This window comes from Synchiropus splendidus, chromosome 12 (genome assembly GCF_027744825.2).
Source record: "Synchiropus splendidus isolate RoL2022-P1 chromosome 12, RoL_Sspl_1.0, whole genome shotgun sequence".
In the NCBI taxonomy this organism is placed as follows: domain Eukaryota; kingdom Metazoa; phylum Chordata; class Actinopteri; order Syngnathiformes; family Callionymidae; genus Synchiropus; species Synchiropus splendidus.
In genome coordinates this window covers 4,148,396-4,164,859 of record NC_071345.1, presented here as the reverse complement: position 1 = coordinate 4,164,859, position 16,464 = coordinate 4,148,396, and the positions used below count along the sequence as shown (strand labels likewise).

General features: G+C 40.1%; 1 protein-coding gene across 14 annotated transcripts in view; it reads right to left on the bottom strand.

The window, feature by feature from the left end:
• The window catches only part of cdc42bpab (CDC42 binding protein kinase alpha (DMPK-like) b), a 51,935-nt gene that overhangs the window by 23,730 nt on the left and 11,741 nt on the right, over window positions 1-16,464 (bottom strand). For all 14 annotated transcript variants that reach the window (XM_053880815.1, XM_053880827.1, XM_053880822.1 and 11 more), the window contains exons 2-5: window positions 7,286-7,377; window positions 4,173-4,256; window positions 3,632-3,727; window positions 2,603-2,751 (exon numbers count right to left, since the gene is read on the bottom strand). In XM_053880815.1, coding sequence (XP_053736790.1) covers window positions 2,603-2,751; window positions 3,632-3,727; window positions 4,173-4,256; window positions 7,286-7,377 — 421 coding nt within the window. The remainder of the gene's footprint in view (window positions 1-2,602; window positions 2,752-3,631; window positions 3,728-4,172; window positions 4,257-7,285; window positions 7,378-16,464) is intronic.

Here is a 16,464-nt window from a genome sequence, read left to right as displayed (position 1 = left end):
TTGCAGATGTCAACACATTGTCTTCACGGCATATTTCATCCCGTTTAAAGCAATATTTCTACCTTTGAGAAGCACAGAAATTGAGAGAAGAGTCTCAGGACGGACAGATGTGCTGCTCTGAGCAGAAGACCATGCTGAGTTGGCCTATTGAAACAGTTGTCAGGCCCCTCTGGGAGGCCACACAGATCACTGACCATTGAATAAATGAACATTAACCCCCCCCCCCATACACACACTTAGAGCCTTCTCTCCCGTCCCCCTCTGACCAGAACACACAAGTCTCTCATGGGAGGACAGAAGGTTGACCTCCGGGCTCTGAGCTCTTCATCTTTCATCAGGCTTCTTTTTCAAATTCATTAGCGTCAACAAAAATGTAAATGTACGTTTTCAATGTGTCATTGTTGAAGCAAGGTCAACAACTTGTCAGCACTAGCAAAGAAAATACACCGCAAATGGAGCAAAAGGGACAAAAAAGCATCTCACTTGCAAAATAGGGAAAATAGTATTTCTGTCTAAACAATAAAAACGTGTTTGTTTAATGAGCCAGTGTAAATGTTTTGACAGAATCTTAACATTACGTCAGTCTGCAAATAGTTTTTTTTTTGCCACGATGTGAAGTATAAATGAAAGATGTACAGATGTCACTTCAGAACACACTGCTAAAAGCCAAATATAGATGTGATATTACAAAACGGCAAAAAAGACCAGAAGTTAAAGTGTTAAGTGTGCAGCACACTTAAGTCAACAGAAAAAAACTACATGTTGACATGTAGATGTGATGTTTACATAGAACAACTGCAGAAACGTTGAGTCATTTTTAATCCTAAAACAACGTTTTGAGTGCGACGTCGGCTCGTACCACTTATGAAATCATAGTAAGAGAAAAAAATATTAGATATCCTCAAGATAATGGACATTAAAAGATTTCATAATTCATTGTCTTTATTTGAACTGACTCATGAGGAAATAGCTGACTCTTCACACCCTCTCCAAGGCGAACACACACCCTGACACACACTAATGCAGACACTCATCAGACAGACTCAGTCAGCAGCACACACCCTCCTCAAGGGATCTGCCTTGCTGTCTCCACCCTTTTCAAAGCGAGCCAGCAAATCCTCCACGAGCTTGTGCGTAACAGTGTCAGTGGATCGTAGCGAGCGCACAACGAGTCAGGGGGTAGGTCCGCTCTCCCGGCACCACACCCTCACTACTCTTGTACCTAATTATTACCGTCCACAGGATTGGAGGGGCGACTGAAAGGGGAAGCTGCTCAGTCCCCTCCTTCCTGTCCCTCATGTTTCCATCCACATCTCCATCTTTGCAGTCACTGCGGCTCTCTCCCACAGCCCCCAGATAACAACATGTAATTAGTGGCCGCCTGTTCTGTTTCTGACTTATACATATATATATATATATATATCTACATATCCAACCCCAAGTCTTTTGCAATCTGTTGAAGGACTATGGGCACTCCCAAAACATTACATACATCACATGTATTTTGATCTCCTTCACCCACAAAGCCACCACCATGTAATCTACCGCAATTAATGAACCAGTAAGACATGTATCATTACCACTCAAACATATAGATAATATCAGACTAAGCCCAGTTAGACGGTGAGATAGATGAGAAACAAATATTTTCAAGCCTTTTAACCAATGCCACATGAGAAGTGCCATCATCAGTACACTTCTGCTCTTATTATAATTAATAAAACAACCAGATACAACTAGATATATTAATCAGGTTAAAGTGTAAAAAAGAGTCAACAAGTAAGTTCATTAAAATCACTGGTCCAGAGAGCCAGGATTACTTTGGATGTGTCTGAAAACGAATTACTGTTCCAGACAGTCTATTGAGCATGTGATGTTAATCTGATGGAAAATTCAGGTGAATGATTGGCGTGTGCAAACTCAAACTACTGGCATGGTTAATGGGTGGATAAATAATGTGCAAGCCCCTCCTCCGACAAGGAGGGATTCTCATTACAAAAAGAGCACAGAAAGAAACACAGTCAAGTTCCCTGGATATTTGCAAACCTAAAAGAGTCTCCAGAAAACAATGTGACAGTTCTTCAAATTTAAGAAGGGTGAGCAATATTTCCAAGCATAAAAGTATTCTGTTGTTCGTAGTCATGATGACATTGTTTGTTTTTTTTTCAACTTGTCAGCATAGACGAAGCAATGAGACGTCTCGGAAAATTATAAGGGAATAAATCACATCATTACGATGCCCTACTGCGACCACATTCTGTCTCAAATTTTGGAATCTAACAGCACACCCAAGGCTTCAGGTCCAAGGGAAAACAACAACTTCTTATCCATGGCCCTCAGCACACTCTTGACGTCGATGGCCAAAAGCCTGTCTGAACACAGAAACGCAATAACGTGTATCCAAGTAATTTGAACAAGCTTGTGCTTGACTTCATTTGGGAATGTTCAATGGCGAAACACAGACAAAAACACAAAGTAAGATATTGCAGCCAGCTGCATAAGAAGTTTAAGCCGTGCTAAAGGTTGCAAGACACTGCAGGACAGACAGTTACAATTAAGATTAACACCTCGGCAAGGAGCAAACATCGAATCTGCTTCTCACCTGTGGACGTAGTGGAGCTGGTGGATGGAGTCAATGGCCAGAACCATTTCAGCCAGGTAGAATTTGGCCATATCCTCTGGAAGTCGATCCTCAAATTTACTAAGCAGTGTGAGCAGGTCACCACCAACGTAGTAGTCCATGACCAGGTACTAAAGAGTAAAAAAAGCATCACAGCTTTTAATGAGAATCCAGAACAAGCAGTTAACTGAAGACAAACATGTTTAAGAACACAAGAGTTTAATTTAATTTCTTGTAAGGTGGTAGTTACAGATCATCAACTAAACACTTAAAGTCAGAGGCAGTATTGCGGCCAGGTTATTCCAGCTGCAGTCGCAGGTCACATGACTACATCTATCCTGCTCTTGGAAATACAATTTGCATTAATATGGAACATTTGTTTTCTGATTTCTGAGCCAGATCTCCTTGAAATATGGCAACAAAGCTCCTCATTTAATTTTGTTGGTCACACTAAGAATGTAAAAAATGTGCTCAACGAGCTGGCAGTTAAGTTGTTTTTCTTCAGACTCATTGTGGATGAACAATTCTAACTTTTGAAGGGGTTTTCCTAAAAGTGTACAAATGGATAGGGTAGCAGTGTGTATTTTTAAAGCCTCTGGGAGTGTCCAGAGAAAAGCATTTGTTCTGAGAATGTGGCAAATGGAATGACAAGCAGTCGTGGCATTTGAACTCGGGGTCAGGGAGAGCGTATGAACTGTCAGGTTAAATAGAGAACAATGTTCTACAGCAGCCAATGAATGGGGGGGTCAACTCATGTGGTCCCATAATTGAGCTACTTTATATAACATGTTTTTCTTGTTTTACACAGATGTGTGATGTGTAATAACCTCCAATAATTCTGTGTCACTTGCCAGTTAAAACTAATGTGCTGGAGACCGGCGGCCACGTTAGTAGTTAGTGTGATCTAAATCTGAACTGCTAAAATATTTTCTGAAAGTGAAGAGCTGGCCGACTGGTGAGACTGGGCAGTGAAAAAACAGTTTGAATGGACTGAATTAAAAGCGATCCTACCAGGTTATTGTCGTCCTGGAAGGCATAGTGCAAGGTGGTGATCCACTGGCAGTCCCCGTTTACTAGAACATCACGCTCTTCCCGAAAACAAGCAGTCTGTGGAAACAAGCCAAAGGTTTAACATGTCGCATGTCATCAGTGAGAATTGAGTGATTAAACAGTTTTTGTTTGTTTTTACATTGATATTTATCCATCACTGATATACTAAAATAACTTTTCATAACATAAAAACAAATGTGTTTTTCCTCATGCTCTCTGCAAATAATCGTGCAGAGTCTCATCTATATTGTTTGCTTTTACGCAAAAGCACAGAGCAGTTATGTCCGTGACGTATGAAGCATGATGATTGAAGACCCAGGGGAGCAGCAGGAATGTCAGACTGTCGGGAAGAGGTAGATGAGAAAAACATGCACCGGCGGCTCACACTGCGACATGTTTTTCAAGTGTTGATTGGAGCCAAATTCTAACCAAAAAACTTGTGGTAAAGCAATGCCTTTCTGTAAATAAGAAGCACAGCATCTTTGAAAATAGAAACACACACCTCAGCTCGCTTCAGCATCTCCCACTTGTTGAGAATTTTCATGGCAAACACCTTGTCTGTGTTCTTAACCTTCACCACTGCAACCTGGAGGGAACAGACATGAAATTATGATTTAGTCAGTTTCTCCAAGTGGCATTTAAAAAATACAAACAATGAAACTTGAAACAATATTTTTCTAAATACATGCACCATTTCCTTAATTTAACAGTGTGATTGAGTTTTTATCATCAAAATGCATTTAGGATCAGGCAAGATGAGGGGTTTGACACTGGCCTGTTACCAGAAAAATTATCAAAAATGTTCATAATAATAATCAATACCGCCAGAGAATGGTGTGGATGAAAAACAAGTTTAGTTTAACCAAATGGGTCAGCTGAGGACACTCAGGAGCAGGACGGAAGCGTACTCAAACAGAAAAACATTTGTGCATCTTCCAGATCTGACACTTTCCAGTCTTTGATCTGAAAACAATTTCTTGTGATATGATCAGATGAAGCGATTGCATTTAAATCCAGCCACAGAAAAATAGCATTCTGTAGTTAAGTACACTGTTTTGCATCAAAAGCACAAAAATACGTCACAATAATTTCACTGCAAATCTGTAAAAAGACTTAGTAAATTATCAAATGACCCATAAAGATGCAGGGGATACAGCTTTGCATGTGATATGAAATGATGAGGAAACGGATCCTATAATGCCTCAGAAGAAGATGCCATAACTGTTTCCATCAAATACAGTTACGTTTAAAGTCCCACAGCACACGAGGCGTTAGGATTTTTGTAAACATAGTCTGACGCTATCCAGATTCACACAAATAAATATCAAACTGCTTTAATTCTTTAAAAGTTTCGAGGGAAAAACTAGACCTCAATTATTTAGCCTGAGTTGGAATCCCAAATAAAAACTGAGAAGTATAAACAAACGACTGTGAGTTTAAACTCAAAGCACATGTAATATTAAGTCCTAGCTTCCTGGAGACTCATTATTATATTTGTGTAAATCTACAAATCCGTTTAGCTTACTTAAATTTCCACAAGCTTTTAAAGACGACCAAAGTAAAACTAAGAAGAAGAAAAAAGACGCTATAAACAGTGAGGAATTTCTAAGTGCACTTCCTGACTAAGAGCAGCAGTGAAACAAACAGGCGCCCATGCAGCAGAGGGGTCTGTAGTCTATTAAATGAGCTGGGGAATGTTGCTAATGCAATACAATGATAACATTCCTGCAGTGTTTGGATTTCCCCCAGTGATCCCTCACCAGAATAGAGGAGGATGAGTGCGAGAGGAGGACAGGGAGAGCACACTGTTCCAGGCAACACATAATTGTTTTGGGTTTTTTTTTCACCGCTCCCTCCCACCAGCAATGATATCTATATCTGTGGCTTCCCCAGCTGCATTCAGGGTAAATATAAGTTCTGAAGCAGCAACAAGTCAGTGATGTCAAGAGGAAGTATTTGTGTCACTAGAGAAACAAACCACAAATAAATCCAAGTGCACATTATAGGTTTTGTCGACTAGACGGAAGCCCCCTGCAGCAGAGGCTGAACCAAAAACACACCTGCTGAGAAGAACGTATTTGGGGAAAACAGCTTGGCTGTTGACTGCATTACAATTTCAGATGGTGCACGGCTCATATCAATCAAAGCCAGCTGGAGGGAAGCCCATAAACCCAATCCATCAGTGATCCCAGTGACTTATGCTGGGATGAACAGCACTTGGCCCATTTTTTGTTCGTCGAGGTTTTGATGATAGCATTCCCACAGGCAGCAAGCCAGTTCACGCTGGTCCATTCATACAGTACCAGTCATTTGTGCCTCAATAGCCATGATGACAGAATACATTCATTGGTTCAAATTCTGTCATTTTCACTTTAATCATTTGCTCTGTGGTAACCTCACGTGCAATGGATTGACTCTGTATTCTAAAACTATCTCAACCCTCATGACTTGTAGCTTGATCCGAATGAAATCATACAATAACAAATACAATTAAACTAAAATTGACACAACGGTAATTACACTACTGTTAGTGTTTGCTTTTACTGTCAATCTCTTTTGTATACTTGAGTTACCACAGCGTTTACACCTGTTTCTAAATGGTTCTACTTAGATCAAGATTAGATTGATGCAGCTACACTTACTGACTCGAAATGTCACGTTGTGGAGAAAAGAACACAATAATAGGACTTGTAAGAGACGGCCAATTTGATTCCAAAAATAATCATGCGATAATAAAACCTACAAATTATAAGATCAAGTTACAAGTTTTCTAATTTTCTCAGCCAGGGTGGTCCAACACCATACCTTCTTCATAATGTAATGTTTTTAGATGAAAATGTCTGCCTAACTAAAAGGCACAACTACATTCATGGGTCACACCACATTTCTGAACATGAGCCTGGAAACACACACAGAAATGTATGACTCACGCATGCACATACCAGCACTCCTTGCAGGAGCTCAAGTGGGTACAGCTTTGTGCCGGCACTGTAGCAACATGCTAGCAGGTGTGCCGGAATATTTTTCCATCCATCACCCTCAAACCTCAGCGAAATGACTTCTAAAAGAATTCACCGACTTGTTTGTGCAGCCGAGTTGAGTGACATTTTCGCAAATGTGCACTATTAATGTGGTGGTTTGAGCGAGACGCGGAATTCTTCGGTTCTAATGAGAACTGTCTGATTGTCGGAAGACTTAAGTGCAAAGGAGGAATCTATAAACCAGGAGAGACAAGATTTTTTTCAAACTATGCAAAGGTTTTGGCATAGAATCATGATACTTGTTCCTTCAACATTCTCTGGGTGTGACTTCATTACCTGAAACTCTGCCTACAGGCACAGATAAAATAGCAGCTACATAAACAGGGACATAAACTTATGGCGGTAATACATAATACTTAATTATCTAATCCAATCCGCTTTTGACTGTTAGAGAATGAAAAGATGAATAGAAAAGGTTATCTTTCCACAACAGTAACCCCCCACATTCTTGGCACCTCAAGACTTTTAAAGCTGGTGTTTGGACATGTTTCATAATGCACAAGAGAGTGAAGGTGTGCTTTGTGTTTCAGATGTCACAGATAAGACATAAAAAAGACAACAAATAAATGATTACCTCTCCAAAGGCTCCTCGTCCAATCACTTTTAAGATCTCAAAGTCTTCTTTGTGCAGGCGCATCTGCTTCACTTTGGAAGTAAAGGGTTTTGCTGTAAAAGGAGAAAAACAGAAGTCAGGATTTAAACAAAAATAGTGTGGTTTAAGGCAGGACATCAATATCGAGTGATTGATAGACAATGCTTACAGTTGATCATAGACATCACATTCACAACAGTGTAATAATTGTAAACTAATGAAAACATAAATGCCAAAACTTCAATGAAGGCACATAGCGTTCTTAGAAACGGGCCAAACAAAACATAAGAGTGACATTCCAGTCAGCAGTCATGAACGACCATATTTTTTTACTTGCAGATGCAGACACAAAGATAATGTAATGCTGAGAGGACCTAAAATTTGTGGTAAAAAAAAACATGGGTGGGCCAAAATCATTCTCTGAACTAGTGAGACAGACTCCAACTTTAGCTTACAAAGCCAGCATTTCATTCATTTGTGTGGAGCGATTGAACCACTTCCTGGAGTACATGCTCGCTGCTCACGGAACGTACTGCGTTCAAACGTTACAGCAATAATATACAGATGTTTAGATAAGGTGGGAACTTATGACTCTTTCAAAACATACATGCTGACTTGCTGTCTTTAACCAATTCTGATGGTTAACGCCACACCCTACTACACAAACGTACTTATTCATACCGCACCTTCAGCTTTCAGTTATTGTGCTGAGTACATTTATGGTCAAACATAAAATCATTTTAATGCCGGGAATCTAAAATCAACCTAGGACCAGAGAACCAAGTAGCAACACTCAAATGCATTTTAATTGAACTCCAAAACTATTAAAAATATATTTACATTTTAGAAAAGTCAATGTGAGAGACCTCAGGACAAAGAAACAGACCAGGTTGAAATCGGCAATTAAAAAAATGCGAATGCCATGATAAACACATTTATCATCAATATTATAATACAGTATTATCATTTTGAATGTTGCATTTAATGCAACAATTTAAATGTATAATTATAAAGTTGTAATGATATGTAATAAGGTTAGAGCATGTTTACACATAACCCTGTTAATATGATAATTATATCCTACACCACAACAGTTGCACACATGCTCATATTCAGATCAAATCGGCAGTATTTTAGAAACAAGCTGGTGACTGAACTTTTCACAGCCTCTTCACAGCATACATTTGAGTTAATATCTGCCAAATTTCTATTTGCCATCCGCTAGCCTTGACATGACTAAGCACACTTTGGAGGATAAAGTAGAGATCTAACAAATCCAGGTTAATTCAAATTAATGTGAAGATCAACAAAGTGCTAAACCGAGGACAGAAAGAGAATAGCGTTTTTTTTGGGTGGAAGCTGTGCAGTGTGACACACACAAGCCTATGATCTAGACCCCTGCAGGGTGTCTTTATTGACAAGTTCATCAGGAGCAGACATATCAATAAATGCCAGTAGCTAGAGAGGAAACATCCACTATTTCAGTGCGAGCTTTGTAGTTGCTATGCACTTCACTGTCCCATCAATCATCATTGAAGACGACCGACCAAAAATCAAAGAGAATTTTAGAGAAATGGGAAACAACAACGGTGCTTTTTCTATTCAACCGTCTTGTTAAGCCGAGACTGAGCTTTCTCTTTGAGTCTGCAACTGATGACCAAAGTGATTGATTGCTTTTACATGCATTAAAAACCCAAAATAAAAGGCTTGGTCGTAAAGTTACAACATGAAACTGTACTTAATGCCTTTCATCAGCACCATAAAGGAAACACCACCAGTTTATAATAACAATTTGTCAGATCCTTCACATTAACTAATGGCAATGAACCTCCAGATTATTGACAAAACAACTATCAGACACAAAAAAACCCTTTAGTTCCACTTCAGGAGAACAGCAGAGATTAACAATTAGGCCATTTGAAGGAGGAAAACATGATTAGAAGCCGGCTGAGGAGCACCACTAAAACAACCACAAGAATTGTCTTTCATCTGCAAGCCAGGAGACCACAGGCCCGTCCACAACAAAGCCCACCCCCCCCACACACACACACATGTAGACACATACAATGTGTGTACACCCAAAATTCAGAAGTTGATCCTAGCATCTGGCAAAACTGGGGCTTAAGTAATGTTGTCGTCGCCAAACCAATTGTACAACAAATATCTTCCCAGCAGCACATGGTTTTGCAAAACCACACAACACCAATTGACCTTTTTTATGCTGCTCTGTAATCTGGAAGGATTTCTTTGTGACAAAGCGCTCATGCTGCATGTTGTTGGCAGTGGAAAAAACATTAACTGGTTTCAGACACTGCAGTATTTCTATGTGCTCCTGCTGCAGCATACAAAGAGTTACAAGAAATGCGCTGTAGGAATCCAATAATCAGTAAATTTAATTAAAAGTCACCACATAATGGTACCACAAGTAATTCAGTGTTCAGCAGAGTCTTGGGTGGATGTTTTTATTGGCATTTATTTAATTGCCTGAATTCTGTTCAATTTTAATTCAGGATTATGCAACTTAAAAAACACATGCTTTTGTATGTTTTGAAATCACAATAATAGTTCATAGGAATTGTGCATGGGACACTTGGCGGTGAAAATAAGTCATTTACAGTGTAGTGTATATCCTTTTCAACTTTCAAGACATTCTGTTTTTACTTATTTCATAATCTTGTTCATTTTAAACGGCCCTTCACATTCGTCAATGGTTTTGACTTTCCACTCCAACACAACAGCGATGGTCACAATTACAAAAGGATTTCTTAAATGCTCTTCCAACATCATACACAACAGTGGACTATTAAGCAGCGAACTACAGAGTCGTAGTTGATTCGCTCGCTTAGAACAACAAGGCACAGTAGTGCAGGGAACTACAACACTGATTTCACTATTTACAAGTCACAGGGAGTTATGTCTCTGCGGCGGTCACCAAGCCAGAACCCCCAAAGCCTCCTTACTAAAATCTGGCCACAGCATGCACCTCCCAACAACTTGCTGATCTAGGACGTGAAGATTGAGCTGATATTTCCTGTATCTAGGTTCTCTCTGCTGTGTCTCGTTTACAACACTGAACAAATGCCATTCACTTGGGTCATCGCTCTGAACTCACTAGCAAAACATACAGGAAGACAAAAACATAGCAACTGTTGCCATGACAAGGTGTGGTAAGAACCCCTGGCAATACTTGGGAAGGTGACTATTCAAACTTTAGTATGACTGAGGCTCTTTGTTTTCTGGAAGTGGACGCATAATGCGTCAAGACTGGAATAAAATGACATGTTCTCTGCGGGAAAGTCTTCCATCTTCAGACACACTAAATGAAACACTGGCAACGTACAATCCACGTGTTTAGCAGGCCTTATGATGTAGTGAAACTGGAAAAACATGAGTGACGCCAGCTAATCCACAGAGTCAGACTGGTTTAACCCAAAACGTTATACACTTATCTAGCACATCTCTCTGCATAGCAATAGGAGAGCTCTAAGACATTTTTGTGCAATGCTTAAGTGCCTCAAATTAGCAGCTGACCCACAAACATGCTCGGCGTACAGAACAACCAGTGAAAACCATGTCAAAGGTGTGCATGTTAGTATCTGTAATACAAAAAAAAGGATATAAATTCCAGAGGTATTGATAACCAAACAGCCTGTGAAATGCCCTGCAAGCATTCGATCAGCAGCATTTGCAAGGGTGTGTTGCATGTTTTGTGTGCTTTCATGTAAGACGTCACGCCCAACAAGTCGAACATTATTTAAAAAATTGCATTACGGGTGCAGCACAAGCAGTTGCGAACGAGGTATTAGATGGAGAGAGTAATAACACATGAAATATTTTTGTTTAACACTAATAATTCAGATTTAATAGGTTGAGAGCTGACAACGCGAGTTGCCTGAGGGTGTATGTAGAGCACTGTTTGCTCAACATTCCTAGGCCTGCAACACACTCTGACAAAATGTTTTTTACCTTAACTATAAATATTGTTTCTGTCAAGTCAATTCAAATCAACAGTATATCATGCTTCCTTCAAGTCATTCCTAAAAGAGTTACAACCAACATCTTAACTGAAGATAATTGTGGCGGAATATCTCTTTGATGGACGTGACGCAAACTACTTAAAAGAAGGCACCAAGATTGTTAAGATGGCACTCTGTATGAACCTTGAGTTTGTAATGACACAGACTATATTCTGTCAATGTTTATGAATGCATCTACCAAAGTGCATAATGGCTACCTGGGTGCCATCTCTATGCCTCAGTGGCAGAGATGGCATTAATAGTGTCTAAAACCCAGAATGAGATGAAATTCAACAATTATATCAGCATCATAATTATGATGGAGCTAATCTTTTGTGACTACTATGGTTACAATGACAACAAAGGCTGCTTTTTTCCCATTTCAATTTAACTGCTCCTCTCAGCAGACTGGTGCCAAAAGGACAATCATTAATTGTTGTGGGTTTATGAAGTTTAATGTGCATCAGTTATTCAGAATGCATGGTTTGTTTGAAGGCTCAATATAAATGAACAACGTGTGTGAAGAAATCTAGAAATATCCTAGACTATTTATGCAACATAAAAGAAATAGTGAAATACTTAATAACTGCATTTGATACTCATTATTTTGCCAAGCATTAATAATGTATTCAGCTCCAGCCACAAATTTTCATTTGGGTGCATCCCGAATAACGTCCAAGTCAAAAGGCCTAAACAGAAGTTGGGTCAAATTATGTTGAGTATACATCTTCTAAACTGGCATCATCCTGATCCCAATTGAAGAGTGCGGGACATCTGGAAGTCATCACAAGGATTATTTACAACCACAATGAGGTAACAGCCCAAAAATTCTGCATACAAGAGAGACAGCATGAGAGGCTGTTTTTTGACTCTTTCTGACGTGATGAGTGGAAGAGAAGCAGAGATTAATTTTAGGTCCACATCATTCCTAACACCTACACAATACTTTTGGAGAAAGCAATAATGTCTGTCAAGACGGTTATTATTCGCAACAAAAACAAGGCATAATACAGTGTGAAGGAAGTGTTACAGAAACATTCCTAAACATTTTTGAACAAAGGGTATATGAATATGTGTACGTTCGGTCTGAATTCAGTCTCTAACCAGAGATCTTTGATGTGGTCACGTTAAACAAATCCCATTCACGACTCTGAAACTGGCAGCAATACGTTGTTAATGTTAAAACTCCATCCCACTCTCGAGCAAGGGACACGTGCTCTGCAGTCATGCCACACGTCACACCAGTTACTTGCTGGAAACCCTGATGCAATTTAATTTCACCATGAAATTAAAGGTAAAAATACCACAGAGGAAACTTTTAAATCATTTCCATATCTCTTCAGACTTGCTTCAGAGCATTTAACTGAGTTTGGCACAAGACGCTGGCAAGCAGAGGCAGTCGGTTGACAATGAATGAATTAATGCTCGCCAGTAAGCACACAAGCCCGTCTCCAACAAGCCCACAACACACCAGATCATCTCAAGTATTACATAACCATCAATGTATTCAAAGGGAATGTTTCCAAAATATGGAACATCACATGAGAAATTACACCAAACATTGATCCCAAAACAAAGTTGTCTAACATTCACTAAGATCATGACAATAAGTCACCACCAACAAACCAAATAAATTTGTTGTCTCAAACATCGCTCCGAGGTAACATAAATAAAACTAGCCAGTCAACCACCTGAGAGGAACAAAATAATAAAAATAATTTTACTTAACACCACAAACAAGGGATGTAAAACAAATGATCAAGAGAGTAATCAAAGCCAAACATCAACGCTTTCAAACCACATTGCAAAATTATCAAAGCAGCATTGTGCACTGGTGCAGATACTATCAGCCTGTGAAAACAGAACGTCCAAGACAGCCAGCTCCGATTGGTTTCATTAGTGTCTCTTGGCAGGAACACCAGGTGCATCATTGTTGCAGAAGCCCACACCGATGGACAGGATAAAGGGAGAAGAGAAAAAAAACTATAATCCTGATTATAATACAGGATATTAGTCTGCGCTAGTCAAACAGGGTCACAAAGGCCAGACACTTCCACAAAAAAAGATCAAGGATAAAAAAAGATGCTTGAATGATGGTTTGCTCAACATCTCTACAGATTGGGGAAATAAAAATACATGTTTTGACGAAAAAACAAGTAATGCTTCAAAATAATGGTCAACTTTTTGGCCTACTTAGGGTGATGACAAAACAGTAGAAGAGAATAACAGCATGTTATCACAATAAATTTCCGACCACAGCGCTCAATTAGACTAGCAAAGACCAGAAAAACAGAAAAGGCCACAAAGTTGCTTGTGGACTCAGGCATGAGTGGCTCTGTCCTAATTAATCATTGACGTAATAAGGCATAATAAGAAAAGGCAAAAATAGCTTAATAGAAGCTAATTATTACAGTTAAAGGGTGCTAGTTTTGTTCCAATGCGCTTGCACCAATTTCTCCAGCAGCTACTTCAGCTATCACTGTAAACATACCCACTTTCCATAGAGTGGAGCTGAATGTTATGCCTTTATTTGATGAGACTTAAAGTCCACAGCCGTTATTATGACCAAATAAGCGCCAACTGCGTGCACAAACCGAATTGAGTGGCTTTATGTTCAGCTAATATGGACAACATTTAGAACCACTTGCTGCCTAATCCCAAGAACAAATGACTTTTATAGCACCCAGTGAGCCCCCATATCAACTTGAAAGGGAAAACACTACTGGGTGGCAACACGAGTCGGAGCAGATACCATGTGTATGTTGTGGGAACAGTCAGCGTGCCTGACGATATTTTCCATGTGTGTAAAAATCAGAGCGGACAAGCTCCCAGGAATGCACATGTACTTTTGCACCATATCGACTTCCACTAGCACTTTATAAAACCTTCGCTTCAGTCAAATGAAAGTCAGCGGTCACTAAAACAAAAGTAAGACGTTACTGGCAGCCATGGTTCAGCACCACTGTGTCACAACAACCAGACAGATCTTAGATCACTTGTTTCCTACTGCCTTTTCTGGGCTTGTCCTTCTTTTACCCCCCTGGTAGTTCCCAGTCAGTGGAAAATGAGGGGGGTTGTTACCATGAAACACTCCACTCTGGCTTGACTGGTTTAGCCCATCAACGACAATGTACCATGTAAGGGTTTGATTCCCACTGACGCCCGGCTACTATAAATGGGACCACTCAAAGGGAATAAAACATCCGCTAGGTATTTATCACACACTAAAGGCTAAAGTGGACATCAATACTAGGGCCATTAAGGTAGAAGACGGAGATGAACTTCATCAGAAGACAATTCTGGGACAAAAGAAAGGGACAAAATAACCATCATACGGGATCATGGGGCAAAATGGCATGAAAGGTTTCACAAGAAACTGGAACAAAATGCTTAAAAACATGCACAACTTTGTGCAATGGTAAGTTGTCTGCACATATATTCACACACCCTCCTCCCTCCACCACTGAACAAACAGTGCCATTTACATTCGGAGATGACCCGGGTCTTCTCTATTCAGCAGTGTGATCTGCCATCTCCCTGTGGCAGGATATGTCATGAGGAGGTAACCCAAGTCTCTTTTCATCTTCTTGAAGAACCAGTGCTCACTGAGACCGCCAGGAAAGACCTGTAGCTATGGAGCACTGGTGACACGCTAGTAACCAAGATCACACAAATTTATTGTGAAAAGGTGACGAGTGATGAGTGGAGGAAAAAAGTAAGATAATGCGAACATTTAAGAGGGACTGAATGAATTACTATTTTAGAAGACCTAAGAGCTATATTGCGCTCACACACTGCAATTTCAGGGCTATTGATTACATACTCCAAGTCGTTTTTCGCAGCCACTTTCTAGGCCACAACCAATCCCAGTTGTAGCAGAACACTAGCTTTCTAATTATAACCACGGGAGGGAAAAAAGGTGTCAGTGCAGAAACTTGTTACGAAAAATTCCCCAGAAAATATGCATCTTCCTGCCACAAGGCCTGTTAGGACAAGGCTTTTACTCAGGGAGGAGAAAGCTAAAGATATTTACTAGATTGATGACTGGTTTGGTGATTAAAAGTTCAATATCCGTGTTAACAATATCAGCATGGAGACTCCATTTCAGTCTTTCTTTGAAAATGTTTGTGAGCCTAGCAGGTGATGATGAAAGCCGTGGAAAGAAACAATTGGTACAGTAGCAAGCAAACACCTAGATAACATAAGATAATAATGACCTCACTGATAAGCAAGCATGGGAGGATCAGGAGAGACGGGCCTTATTTTGACGGGGGTGTGAGACATGTAGGTGATTGGAGACAGCAGCTTCCTCAACAGACAGATAAACCACAGGCAGCACTTTTAGTGGTGACGTTTAATTCCGAGTCTCAGTGGCTACTATCCGCAAACGCGCTTGGCCTTAAGGTGAGAATGAAGGCAGTTGGTGAGGTCAGCTTCCTGTTCGAGGGCTAGATTAGCACGTGTGGAGTTCATAAAAGAGATACTTGTTGAGTAATCCAAGTTACTGCAGTTGGCCTTGAGCCTAACAAAAGACAAAGTACAGATTGTTCATAATGGTTCTTCAATCGAAATCACTTCACACTACTGTTAACAGAGTTAACCAAGACCAAAGAATATTCTGATCTGCCCCGTCCCCACAGTAGCGTTCCACTTTGAATACAATCAAGATTGAGTAATCAATTGACCGGATGTGAGGGAAAAGAGCTCCCCATTGGTTTAGGATTCAGTGCCTGAGGAAATAAATGGATTGCAGATTAGGGTGATGATATTTACTCGTCAAAATTGTTGTGTCTGCTGTGTGACCCCCACGGTGGTGGGAGGAAATGGTGCAAAGCTCTTTTCTATATATAGAGGTGAATAACAGAAAGACAATTGAGATGACAATCACAGTGGCCACGGGATTTCCTTTCAACCAGAGACGAGGAAGGTGGTGGCACAATCGGAGATGAAAGATGCTGGGAGAATAATGTCGCATGACTTTTTTTTTTCCAAGCCACAGAAAAACCAGTTCCGCATTTACACAATCATTTCTGGTAATAAATCGAGGACTCACGCCTTTTCACCACAACCCACAGTTTGTTCAGATACAGCAGCTGAGTAGCACACTGGAGCTAACACGTTCACATGAGTATGTGTCAACCCATT